The sequence below is a fragment of the Galeopterus variegatus genome, unplaced genomic scaffold (genome assembly GCF_000696425.1).
Source record: "Galeopterus variegatus unplaced genomic scaffold, G_variegatus-3.0.2 Scaffold766, whole genome shotgun sequence".
Taxonomy (NCBI): domain Eukaryota; kingdom Metazoa; phylum Chordata; class Mammalia; order Dermoptera; family Cynocephalidae; genus Galeopterus; species Galeopterus variegatus.
This window is the reverse complement of record NW_007726877.1, coordinates 222,308-235,360: the sequence shown is the minus strand read 5'-3', so window position 1 is coordinate 235,360 and position 13,053 is coordinate 222,308. Positions and strand designations below refer to the sequence as shown.

General features: G+C 38.1%; 1 protein-coding gene across 1 annotated transcript in view; it reads right to left on the bottom strand.

Moving 5' to 3' along the window:
* MCCC1 (methylcrotonoyl-CoA carboxylase 1 (alpha)) overlaps window positions 1-13,053 on the bottom strand; it is a 62,267-nt gene that overhangs the window by 38,764 nt on the left and 10,450 nt on the right. The window contains exons 4-7 of the mRNA XM_008572234.1: window positions 12,580-12,675; window positions 4,589-4,710; window positions 4,002-4,149; window positions 3,791-3,912 (exon numbers count right to left, since the gene is read on the bottom strand). Of these exons, the coding sequence (XP_008570456.1) occupies window positions 3,791-3,912; window positions 4,002-4,149; window positions 4,589-4,710; window positions 12,580-12,675 (488 nt within the window). The remainder of the gene's footprint in view (window positions 1-3,790; window positions 3,913-4,001; window positions 4,150-4,588; window positions 4,711-12,579; window positions 12,676-13,053) is intronic.

The window sequence follows — 13,053 nt, the reverse complement described above, 5'->3', positions numbered from 1 at the left end:
CTAGTCCACACTCAGCCTCCAGCCATTTGTCAAAATTCCCATTTAAGTGTTATGGCTCCAGCAGCTTCTGCTCCAGGTAACTGATCTCAGCTATGATTCACTGAATTCACATAAATGTCCAGATTTCAGAGTGGTGGCTTGCCCTGTGGCCTCAATTCTCTGATGGGTCTAAAAGTCATTGACTTTCACTTTGTTCAGCTTTTTGTTGCTTTCTGGATGTGAGTGATGACTTCCAAGCTCTTTGCATGTTGGAACTAAAGTGTTTTTCAAATTCCAACTGTAAAATTCCACCACTTCCACAGACTCTCGCTCATCTTTTAGTTACTCCAAGGAAGGAAACACTATAGCAGGGACTATGTAGGGACCATGTGGGGACCACACCAGGAGCACAGAGAAGCTCTTTTCTGCATTCTCAGAAGTTGGAAACACTTTTCCTTTGGCTACTTACAAGGGAAGCTCAATGAAGATCTGTGTTCTCTTTTATAATTTCTATAGTTATCCAATCACTCCTGTTATTTGCCTTTTACTGATAGACTTTCTTTGCTGCTTTATCTTAGAGGTTCTGGAGCATAGTGTCTAGAAGTGTGTGAGAACCAGGGGTGCATCAAATCCCAGCTGTTCCAATTCAGCCACTTTGGAATTCTGGCTAGACAGATAGACAGAGTTGAATTCTATCAGGAGTGCCTTGATATTTTCTAAGAGTACTGAAATTTTTATTTTCCTATTTACATTTTTAATCTATAATAGAATATATATGGAATATGAACTGAGGATGAAATCTGATTTCTTTTTTTTAATTCTCTCTAAAATAGTACTTTTTTCTTTTTTTGCAGCTGGCTGGTACAGCTATCTTACCAACACCTAGCTCAAACCAACTGAACTAACCTGCCAGCCCTATTTTAACACATTTTGAAGATGGTTTCCTATCCCAGTAATTCAGATAAGCTTAATAGTTCTGATCAGATTTATTTATACTTTTTTATTTTGGCGGCTGGCCAATATGGGGATCTGAACTCATGACCCTGAAGTTATAAGGCTGCACTCTAACCAACTGAGCTAACCAGACAGCCCTCTGATCAGATTTATAAAACATCTTGATAACTACTTCTCTCAGTTATCAGCACCACATTGACAATCTTCCAGTACTCCATTAATTCAACAGGTAATTATATGGAAAGATATAAAGTATACATACTTTGATTATCATGATATTCAAATGTTATTACTAGAAAATACAGAAAAGAAATATATAGAAAGGCTAAATACTTATATTAGGAGAATGAGATTATGGTTTTTTTTTTCCCATCTCCTATTTTTTCCAAAAGTTTGCAATGTATTAATATTACTTCTATATTTCAGAAAATATTACTGAAGCCTGTTATGAGGAAAGTAGTATACCAGGTAATATATACAAGAAAATAAAAGCAATATATTACCAGGTCCTTAATTCCTAGGAGCTTCCCAGCTATTGGGGGAATAAATTACAACACAAGGCAATGTATAGCTAACATTTCACAAACAAAGAATTTACATCTTCAAAAAAATGTTGTAGGCTTTGAGTTACAGTCACTGAAATAGCTAGATGATATCTCCACAACAATTCTCACTCAATAGCATGCTAATTTGGATGGTTAGCTTACTCTTTTTTGAAAGGTATTGAGGAAGGAAGCCTTCAATTTACCTTAGAACCTCCTCCATTTTTGCCTTATTTCCTGCTAATATGTGGCATATGCTGTGCTTTCCTAATCAGTTGATCTATTTTGAGATTGACTCTTTTTTTCACTACCAAATTCTAATTGAATTTCATTTACTGTGCCATGCTCAGGGCCAGTTCTAAATTTTGTAGGGCCTGAAACAAAAACAATTTGAGGGCCATCTTTAAGGAGGCCCTCAAATTTAAAAATACGAGATTAGGTCAGAGTCTTAGAAGAGGTTCATGCAAGGGAAGGGCCTAAAGTTTCAAGTCTATTACCTTCAAGATAAATCCCTTTCTGGTCATGATTCCCAAGTGAATTATTCTTTTCACTTGATTTACAGGTTACATATTTCTCTAAAACTAGCCACAAAAATCTATGAAACAGGAAATAGTATCTCATTTTAAACAACAGACGTAAAAATAAAATTCCAGAAAACAAAAAAATTGGGAAATCCCCATAGTGTCTGCTATAATGGTATCTAGAAAAGCAGTTTCATGCAGTGATTTAGAGTATGAACTCTAGAGTCAAACTGCATGGATTCAAATCCCAGCTTTATCACTTAACAGCTGGATGACTTCAGACAAGTAATATGAACACACTCTGTTTCTTAGTGTCCTCAAATGAAAATGAGAATAGTACCTACCTTATGGGGTTGTTGTAAAAAATAGATGAGAATTAGAAGGACAGAAAGATTATTTAGTATACGTAAAATACTTAGAATCTGGCATATGGTAAGTGCAATATAAATGTTAGCCACTAGTATTATTTAATTAATTTATCACTTATAATTACAATTAAATTTGGGTAACTACAGATGCTTCATGATTTATGATAGGTTTATAGTAAGATAGGATAAAGAAAATACTTAGAATCTGGCATATGGTAAGTGCAATATAAATGTTAGCCACTAGTATTATTTATTAATTTATCACTTATAATTACAATTAAATTTGGGTAACTACAGATGCTTCATGATTTATGATAGGTTTATAGTAAGATAGGATAAACCCATCATACATTGAAAATCCGTTTAATACATCTAACCTAAGAAACATCATAGCTTAGCCTAGCCTACCTTAAGTATGCTCAGAAAACTTCCATTAGTCTACAGTCGGGCAAAATCATCTAACACAAAACCTATTTTATAATAAAGTGCTGACTATCTCATGTAATTTATTGATACCATACTGAAACACAGTTTCTACTGAATGCACATTACTTTTGCACTATCATAAAGTCAAAAGATTTTTTTTTTTTTTGTCTTTTTCGTGACCGGTAAAGGGATCGCAACCCTTGGTGTGGTGTCACCCGCACCACGCTCAGCCAGTGAGCACACCGGCCATTCCTATATAGGATCCGAACCCACGGCAGGAGCGACGCTGGGCTCCCAGCGCTGCACTCTCCCGAGTGCGCCACGGGGCCGGCCCAAGTCAAAAGATTTTACACGCTCAGCCAGTGAGCACACCGGCCATTCCTATATAGGATCCGAACCCACGGCAGGAGCGACACTGGGCTCCCAGCGCTGCACTCTCCCGAGTGCGCCACGGGGCCGGCCCAAGTCAAAAGATTTTACATTGAAACATAGTAAGTCAGGGACCATTTGCATTTCCATTTTCTGAGCATCTCAACTGATGTTCATAGAGTTCTATAAATATAGCTTAATTTATTATAAAAAAATCTTTTGTATTGGAAAAACCCTATATTCCATCAACAAGTAACAGACTGAATGAATTACATCAATATCATGGAATGATTATGGCACCAATAAAAAGAATGAGGTAGTTCTATATTTACTGTCATGGAAAGATGTCTATGAACTAATATTAGTATGTAAGTATATAATGTTATATAAGATTCTATTCACTGTTCTTTTGTATGTATTTTGTTTTCTGTGTGTATATGTGTTTCTGTTCACATGAAGATGTCTGGAAGAATGCATACCATCCTATAATTAGTGGTTACATCAGGGAGTAAGACTGGGGAACTTAATATACTTATGTACTATTAGAATTATATATTTTATAGAATGTGCATGTGATACTTTTATAATCTAATTTTAAAAATCCAAGTCAGAAAAATAAAGCTCAATTTACCTTGGTGTGTCCACAAACTTCTCAATCAGCATAGCATCATCATTGAAAGACTTCTTAGCTTCTCTCCGTGCCGACTCTAAATGTTCTTCAAATTCTTTTTCTGATCTAACGATCCTCATGCCCTAAGAGAGAAAAGATGGCTGTGATTACAACATAAATAAAACAAAGAAGGCCATCCTGAAATGGCAGACACGAGCATGCACAGTCTTACTTTTCCTCCTCCACCACGGACTGCTTTAATCATGACAGGATAACCAATTCTCCCAGCATGTTCTTTCAAACATTGGTCTGATTGGTCCTCACCATGATAACCTTCCACAACAGGTACTCCAGCAGCAGCCATTATGGATTTAGATGTGCTTTATAGTAAAAAACAAACAAACAAAAAAAAACCAAGATGCCCCAATTCTACGAATTATTTCATACAAGAGAAACACAAATACAGCCCAGTCTATAAATTACAATGGAACTCTTTAAAGAAAACTTCCATGAGTAAAGAAAGGACTATAGTCTGAGACAACAAATATTAATACAAATATTAAAATGTCTATTACTAGATTTCCTCATTTCATGTGGCAGCTCATCCATCTTATTTTTATCCCAAAAAACTAATTAATATAATTAGAAACACTAATTAATTGAATACTTTCTGTAACTCAATGGAATCCCCCTATGTGGCAGATAAATAACTTATACCTATGACAACAAAAGAGTATAATTAAGATACCTATTATAAGTAAAATAAACTATTTCAATTGACCTTCATATGGTTATATTTGAAAAGATATAGAGTCATACCTCTTTATACCCATGTCTCTAATTGCAGATGAAGGAGGACCTATGAAAATAATTCCTTCTTTCTTACAAAGTTCGGCAAATTCCATGTTTTCTGAAAGAAAACCATATCCTGGGTGGATAGCCTAGAAGAGAGAAATACAATGACAAACTTACTAGTTAGTGCTCAACTAGCAAAGCTTTGATGCAGGTGAAGTTGCCTTCTTCTGGGGAGGTCTCTCTTTACTCTATACTGGTGATAGGTATACTATGGTCTCTATCAAAATCTGTTTCTAAAAAAGTGTCTGAAATATTCATACTGAGGTTCTGAAGCCCTACCAAAATCAAAAGAATCTTTATTTCTTTTTATTGTGGTAATATATACATAGCATAAAATTTACCATTTTAACCACTTAAGTATATAATTCAGTGGCATTAAGTACACTCACAATGTTGTGGAACCATCACAACCATCCATCTCCAGAATGTTTTTATTTTTATTTTTTCCTTTTTGTCTTTTTTCGTGTCCGGCAACGGATCGCAACCCTCAGTGTCATGCCCGTACCGGACCGGGACCGGCAACGGGATCGCAAACCTCGGTGCTGCACCCGCACCTCGCTCAGCCAGTGAGCGGGAACCGGTCTGTAGCAGTGCGCCACCGGGCCGGCCCTCCAGAATGTTTTTATCATCTCAGACATAATTCCCCATTCCCTCCTTTTTCCCTAGTCCCTGGTAACCTCTATTTTGCTTTCTGCTTCTATGAATTTGCCTAGTCTAGGTACCTCATAAAAGTGGAATCATACCATATTTTTCCCTTTGTGTCTGCCTTATTTCACTTAGTGTAATGTTTTCAAGGTTCATCCATGTTGTAGCATGTGTCAGAAGTTCATTCCTTTTTAAGGCTGAATAATATTCCACTGTATGTATATTCCACATTTTGTTTATCCACTCATCTGTTGATGGACTTGTGGGTTACTTCTACCTTTTAGCTACTATAAATAATGCTGCTATGAACATTGGTATACAAGTATCTCTTTGAGTCCTTGCTTTAAACTCTTTTAGATAAATATATAGAAATGGAATTACTGGGTCATTTGGTACAGAAGAATCTGTATTTTAATTTAAAACAATATTGCTATTAGAGTAGAATGTCAAAGAGCAAAGGGTTTCAAAGTGGTGAGGGGTATTTGTTTGTCCTCATATAAAACTGGCCTAGAACTGAAACCATGGTATCTAAAACTGAAAAGGTCACTCTAGCCCGATAACAACTCATTTATGTTCAGGTAACAACTATCTGCCAATGTCATCTTTCCAGAAAAAAACTAAGAGGCCAACAAAAAGTCATGCATTAAAGTCTGTATATACTTGATAGAAAGAAGAACCCCTCAGACTCTAGCCTAGTCACTTAACTTACTGAGAATTTTAACAAATTCACTTATTTGGCTTTCTAAGCCACAGAGGAGAAAAAACAGTAATTGAAGGACAGCAAAATTTCTAAGAGTAAACATACTGACAGCAAAAAGGAAGCAAACAGAAGAAAGCAAAAGGCAGAAATAGGCTTGGATCATTTAGTGAGGGATGAAGCAACTCTCTCCAACATCAGTAGCCTGGAGGGCATTTTTATTCTTCTAAAATAGTAAATATGTATTATAATCATAACCAAGAGAATGCAAAAAGAAAAAAGCTCAACCAGCTCTAATTCAAAATAGTTAAATTCAAAGAACATTTCAGAATTACAGGAGTAACCTATAGATGTCTGGGAAACTCATATGAATAGAAAAACCCACATCCCAGTGATGACAAAACGCTAGATACAGATAAAATGCCGGATAGTCACATTTGCTGTCAGTTTGGGGTTTTGTTTCTTTTAAATCAAAGTTCAATTTTAGTATTTTACATGAAATGATCAAACACTTATGCGAGGCAAAGTGACACAGGTCTATATCCCAGTTCTCCCTGTTGGTTTTTGTTTCTTTTAAATCAAAGTTCAATTTTAGTATTTTACATGAAATGATCAAACACTTATGCTAGGCAAAGTGACACAGGTCTATATCCCAGTTCTCCCTGTTGGTTTTTTGTTTGTTTGTTTTTGAAGTATGATTTACAATACATAACATTCACCTATTTATAGTTTGATTAATTTAGTAAATTTATACAACTGTGCAACTATCACTACAATCCAGTTTTAGAATAGTTCCATCATTTGAAAATGTTCCCATATGCCCATTTGCAGTCAATTCCTGTTCCCAAGCAACCACTGACCACACAGTACATAGTCTTCTGTGTCTGGCTTCTTTAACTCTGCATAATTTTTTGAGGTTACTCATGTTGTTTTATGTGTGAGTGGCTCATTTCTTTTTATGGTATATATTCAATTACATGGCTATCCCATATTTTTTTATTCATTCATTTGGATTTTTATCCAGTTTGGGGTTATTATGAATAATGCTGCTATAAACATTTATGTACAAGTCTGTGTGGACATATTTTTCATTTCTCTTGGGTAAATGGGAATGCAATTGTTGGGTCATAATACAGTAAGTATATGTTTAACATTTTAAGAAATAGCGAAACTGTTTTCTAAAGTGACTGTACTATTTTGCATTTCTACCAGCAATATATGATATTTTCAAGTTTCTCCATATCCCTGCCAACATGTTGTACTGTCAGTCTCTTGATTTTAGCCATTCTTTTTAAATACCATCAAACTCATGCAATGCAATGGTTTTTAGTTATGTAATCATCACCACAATCTGATACTAAGTAAGACCTAATAATGCAAGTTTTCATCACCTCAGAGAGATACCCTGTGCCCATTAGCAGCCATTCCCCATTACCCACAATAAAAGAGCATTTGTTTTTTTAACTTTTCACTAATGTATAATATATGTAAAGTGCATTTGTCACAGGTGTACAGCTCTTGTGTTCATAGTTTTCATAAACTGAATACACCTGAGTAGCCAGCACTCAGATCAAAAAATAACATTCCTAGAATTCCAGAAGACCTCTTTATGCTCCTTTGCAGTTACTATAGATAGGCCCTTCCCAAAAAGCAGTACATCAACATTCTTCTTAAAAGTCTCCTTGGGTGATTTTAATCTGCAGTCAGAGTTGACTGCTACCTCTTATTCAACCAAAGAAGGTCTGTATGTTAGTCCATTCCTGTTGCTTGTAACAAAATACTTGCAACTGTGTAATTTATAAAGAAAATGAAATTTATCGTTTACAGTTTCTGAGGCTGGGAAGTCCAAAGTCCATCTGGTGGTCATAACAGCAACCCAAGGGTCTCGCATTGCAAGATGGTGGAAGCAGAGAGAGCAGAGAAAGAGCAAAACAGACTCTCCTCTTCTTTTAAAGCCCTCAGAACCATGTCCCTGACCACCATTTTTAATCCATTCACTACTGAATGGCCCTACAATCTAATCACCTCTTTAAGGCTTCACCTTTCAATTACCATTAACAGTCACAGTGGGGGGCTAAGTTTCTAATACATAAAACTTGGGGGACATAATTCAAGCTCCAAGGAGTTTTGGGGGGACATAATTCAATCCATTACAGTTTGAGACAATTGACAATGAAGAGAACTAGCCTAAGGCATATTTAGATCTTACTAGAGTCTCTCAGTACAGCCATGTCACCAAGCATCACCAGAAATTTAGCTCATTTGTAAATTTTACTCTAGCTCCTCCTATGTACCTATGTCAACATGGCCATGTTAAGAACAACTATACAATTTTGGAAAACTTATTTCAAATCACTATACATGTGTCATTCAATGTCCTTTATCAGAATGATCAATAAGTTTCTTTTTCAAAGTCAAAGTTAGGCAAGGTTTGCTCTCCTAATTAACAAGTATCTTTTCATTAGAGGAGAGCTTTGTAAATTGTAACCCACCAAATTATCTTTTGATTAGAGCTGCCAAGAAGAGCTAAAGTAGCTTTCCTTGGCCTAAGTTTTCTGGTTTTTTTTCACCTCACCCATCATGGTGGTGGTAAGTTTTCTGATTTAATCCCAACCCCCCTTCCCCTATATTACTTGGCTTTTGCTCTTTTTTATCCTTTGTTTTCACCACGATCTGTAATTTTTGCAACCCATCTTAAATCTTAAATATCCAGGCAAAATGGATTTTTTTTGGAAAATATTTTATTCTTTTCAAAACATTATTCATTTTGAAATGTACTTGTCTGGTTGGACCCCAATGAGACCAATGAAATTGCCAATGCCTACCCCCATCAGCAGACCCAGAAGCTGATCAAAGGTGGGCTGATCTATCCGCAAGCCCGTGACTATCCATTCCCGGGCTCAATGCCAGAAAAACACTTTGGTCTGCCGGAAAGGCAGGCATATGGGCATAGGTAAGTAAGTGAAAGTGTATGGCCAATGCACGAATGCCAGAGAAGGTAACCTGGATGAGGAGGATGAGGATTCTGTGCCAGCTGCTCAGAAGATACCGTGAATCTAACAAGACTGACCGCCACATGTATCACAGCTTGTACCTGAAGGTGAAGGGGATCATGTTAAAAAACCAGCGGATTCTCATGGAACACATCCACAAGCTGAAGGCAGACAAAGCTTGCAAGAAGCTCCTGGCTGACCAGGCTGAGGACCGCAAGTCTAAAACTAAGGAAGCAGGCGAACGCCGTGAGGAACGCCTCCAGGCCAAGGAGGAGATCATCCAGACTCTGTCCAAGGAGGAAGAGACCAAGAAATAAAGTTTCCCTCCTATTTGTACACAGTGGCCTCGGTGACTACATAGATCAACCGTTCAAATAAAATAAGCCTTTATCCACTAAAAAAAAAAGAAAGGCACAAGATGTGAGTTTAAGAAGAGCACAATAGAGTTGTGAAGGAAACTGTTAAAAAACCAGCGGATTCTCATGGAACACATCCACAAGCTGAAGGCAGACAAAGCTTGCGAGAAGCTCCTGGCTGACCAGGCTGAGGACCGCAAGTCTAAAACTAAGGAAGCAGGCGAACGCCGTGAGGAACGCCTCCAGGACAAGGAGGAGATCATCCAGACTCTGTCCAAGGAGGAAGAGACCAAGAAATAAAGTTTCCCTCCTATTTGTACACAGTGGCCTCGGTGACTACATTGATCAACCGTTCAAATAAAATAAGCCTTTATCCACTAAAATAAAAAGAAAGGCACAAGATGTGAGTTTAAGAAGAGCACAATAGAGTTGTGAAGGAAAGAAGACATACATTTAAATCATTAAAGACAGTAGCTAATTAAGTAGAAAAATGACTGGAACAGGAAATCAAATGCTAAAGGAAAAGGGAGCGATCCATGTGACTAGAGGAGACATAAAGGAACTTAAAAGGAGCAGAAATTCAGGTGGCAGTGAAGGGTGAGACTACTGCAGTTGGCTCCTCACTGTTCTGCCTTCTTTCATTGCTATCAGCCCTGTCTCTGCCTCCCTTCCCCTCATCTATCCCTGATGCGACCACTACCTCTCTGGTTCATCATCTCCTACCATTTTCTTCGTGTGTTTAGTTGGTTCTCTCAGCTCCAAACCTAATCTTCTAGACTGTGCTTTGTGACAGGGCTCTGGGTCTTTGCCAGCTGGGATTCCTGTTAGGTTTCTGCCAGCAGGGGTCACTATAGGAAAACTGGGAGCAGGGGAAGCTTTCCTACCCCCTGCCCTGGGCAGCAGCAGCTGATTCCAGTCTTCAGCTTCTTTTCAAACTCCCAAACCCAGACTCATCAAGCCCCTGATGTCAGGTTGGGTCCCTCCACAGATCTCTGCAACAGCTTCAGAAGGGTCCTCCTCCAACATCTTGCCCTGCCCAAGCGGTGATTGTCAATTTCTGTTGGTAATTCCAACATATCTTTTTTCCCTTTTCCCTTCTCAAGCCCTCTAACACTGATGGAGCTAATTCCTAAATTAAATTCCCTCTGTTGAAGTATCTAATGGAATTTTAGTTTTACTAAGTATACCCTGAATGGGACAGCTCCTCACTTCCTTCACTCTAGTCACTTTTGTCCTTGTACACCATGCATTTTTCATCTCAGAGCCTTGGCAATTCTTTCTGCCTGAAACTTCTTTCTTTTTTCTTTTTAGCAGCTTGCCAGTGAGGGGATCTGAACCCTTGACCTTCGTGTTACAAGGCTGTGCTCTAACCAACCGAGCTATCTGGCCAGCCCTTCCTCCTTAAGTTCCTTGTGTCACATCCTCAGAGAGGCCTCCCCTGACCACCTTATTTAAAAGTACCACCTACCCAGTCTTTATCTCCTTATCCTGCTTTACTTTCTTCCTGTCAATTATCACCCTCTTTGTTGCATTATTTCTTCATTTGTTTAAATGTTATCTGTCTCACCTACTACAGTGTAGCTTCTTAGGGTAGGAACCCTGTCTGTCTCATTCAGTGTTGCATCCATGCTCAGAAGCTGGCACAGGCAGAAGATTAAATAATGCTTGTTGAGAGAATAAATGTATGAATGATAACAGAAGGGAGAAGAGACCGTTTCAGGCAAGAGTGACAATATAAGCAAATGCTTAGAAGAAGAAATAAGCATGGCATGTAAAGGAGATGGAGAAAAGTTCATTATAGCTATAATACAGAACTGGCAATAAGAAATGTTTTGATATTGGTGTACAGTCAAGCTAAGCACCTATAATTAACACTAATTTACTGTATGTTAGCAAATGGCTAAAAGAGAGGAAATTGAATGCCCTTATCACAAAGAAACAATTAAGTTTTGTAATGATGAATATGCTAATTACCCTGATTTGATCATCACACATTGTATACAGGTATTGATATTCAACTCTGTACCCCACAAATATGTATAACCAATTATGTTTCCATAACAAAAAGTTTAAGGGTTGGCCAGTTAGCTCAGTTTGTTAGAGCACAGCCTTATAACACCAAGGTCACAGTTCAGATCCCTTTACCAGCCAGCCACCAGAACAAAAACAAAAACAGCAACAAAAAGTTTAATTAAATAAACAGAAACAAACAAACAAAATAAATAAGTTTTAACAAATAGAATGGGACCATATCAGAAACTCTTAAGTGCTAGGCAGAAGAGTTTGAATTTTCTCTTGTAACCACTTAAGATTTACTAACTGGGGAATAGGATGGAGAAGGGGTGAAGTTATTGGAAAAAAAAAAAAGTAGGGGATAGACAATAATGAAACCAGAGTTTAAGAAATGTTCATCTAGTAGTAGAGAGAACTGACTGGATTGGTAAGAGGTTTAAAGAAGGGAAATCAGTTGAGACTTAGAAATCCAGACAAGAGATCATAAAAAACGGCTGTGTGATAAAAAAATATATAACTATTTCTGGAGACACTTGAAAGAAAGATTCAACACAAATTAGCTCCTATTTGATTTTTTTTTTTTCTTTTTTGTCTTTTTTCGTGACTGCCAACGGATCGCAACCCTCAGTGTCACGCCCGTACCGGACCGGGACCGGCCACGGGATCGCAACCCTTGGTGTTGCTCCTGCCCCTCGCTCAGCCAGTGAGCGGCCGGTCTGTATGTGGGATCCAAACCCTCGTTGGGAGCGCCACCGCGCTTCCCAAGCGGCGCACTATAGCAGTGCGCCACCGGGCCGGCCCTGCTCCTATTTGATTTTGAAGGATGAAGGAGAGATGTAACATAAAAATTTTGAGCCTGAGATATTCGAAAAACAGGTAGCGGGCCCTAGAATGAGACTGGGAAGTCAAGGGGAAACAAAATTTCTCTCTTGATTATGTCCTACCTTGATTTAGAGCACCATCTACTTCTCCCAAAGGATCTGATGTTCCTAGCATCTAGTTTTTGAAGGTAGAAGACCTGAATTCTCTCTTAAATTTAATTTATAATTTAGACTCTCCCCCCACCTATTTCCCAAAAGATCTAAAGTACACAGGATTCAGTAAGAAGGTAGAGTGGCTGAATGACAACCCAATAATCAAATGTAAAAATCTTGGGAATAGGTAAAAATAGAAAATAATTTATACAAATAAGTATTCTGCAGAAATTGTACAACATTCCTTTTGCATTGTAAATCTCTTCACAACTCTCACCTGTGCAGTGGAGATCTTGGCCACTTGAATGATTTTCTCCATAGAAAGGTAGCTCTGCTGGGAGGGAGCAGGGCCAATGGAATATGCTTCATTTGCCTGTTTAAGAAATGTTACATGCTTAAAAGACTATACAGCTAATACATACTCATATACTATATAGAACTGCTTCAGGGTCATTTTAGTGTTATAAATAAAAATGTCAGCTCCCCAAGAACAATCAAGAATTGAGAAATAGAAATACTAGCTCATGTCTATGATATAAAAATAAGCCAGTCTTGAAATCTTTTGCATGAAGAAGATGCCAAAGCTTGATTTTCATGCATAAACCACACGCTAGAGTGAAATTAAAGTGTCTTGGGATAGGGGCCGGCCCGGTGGCGCACTGCTACAGTGCGCCGCTTGGAAGCGCGGTGGCGCTCCCGCCGAGGGTTTGGATCCCACATACAGACCGGTTCCCGCTCACTGGCTGAGCGA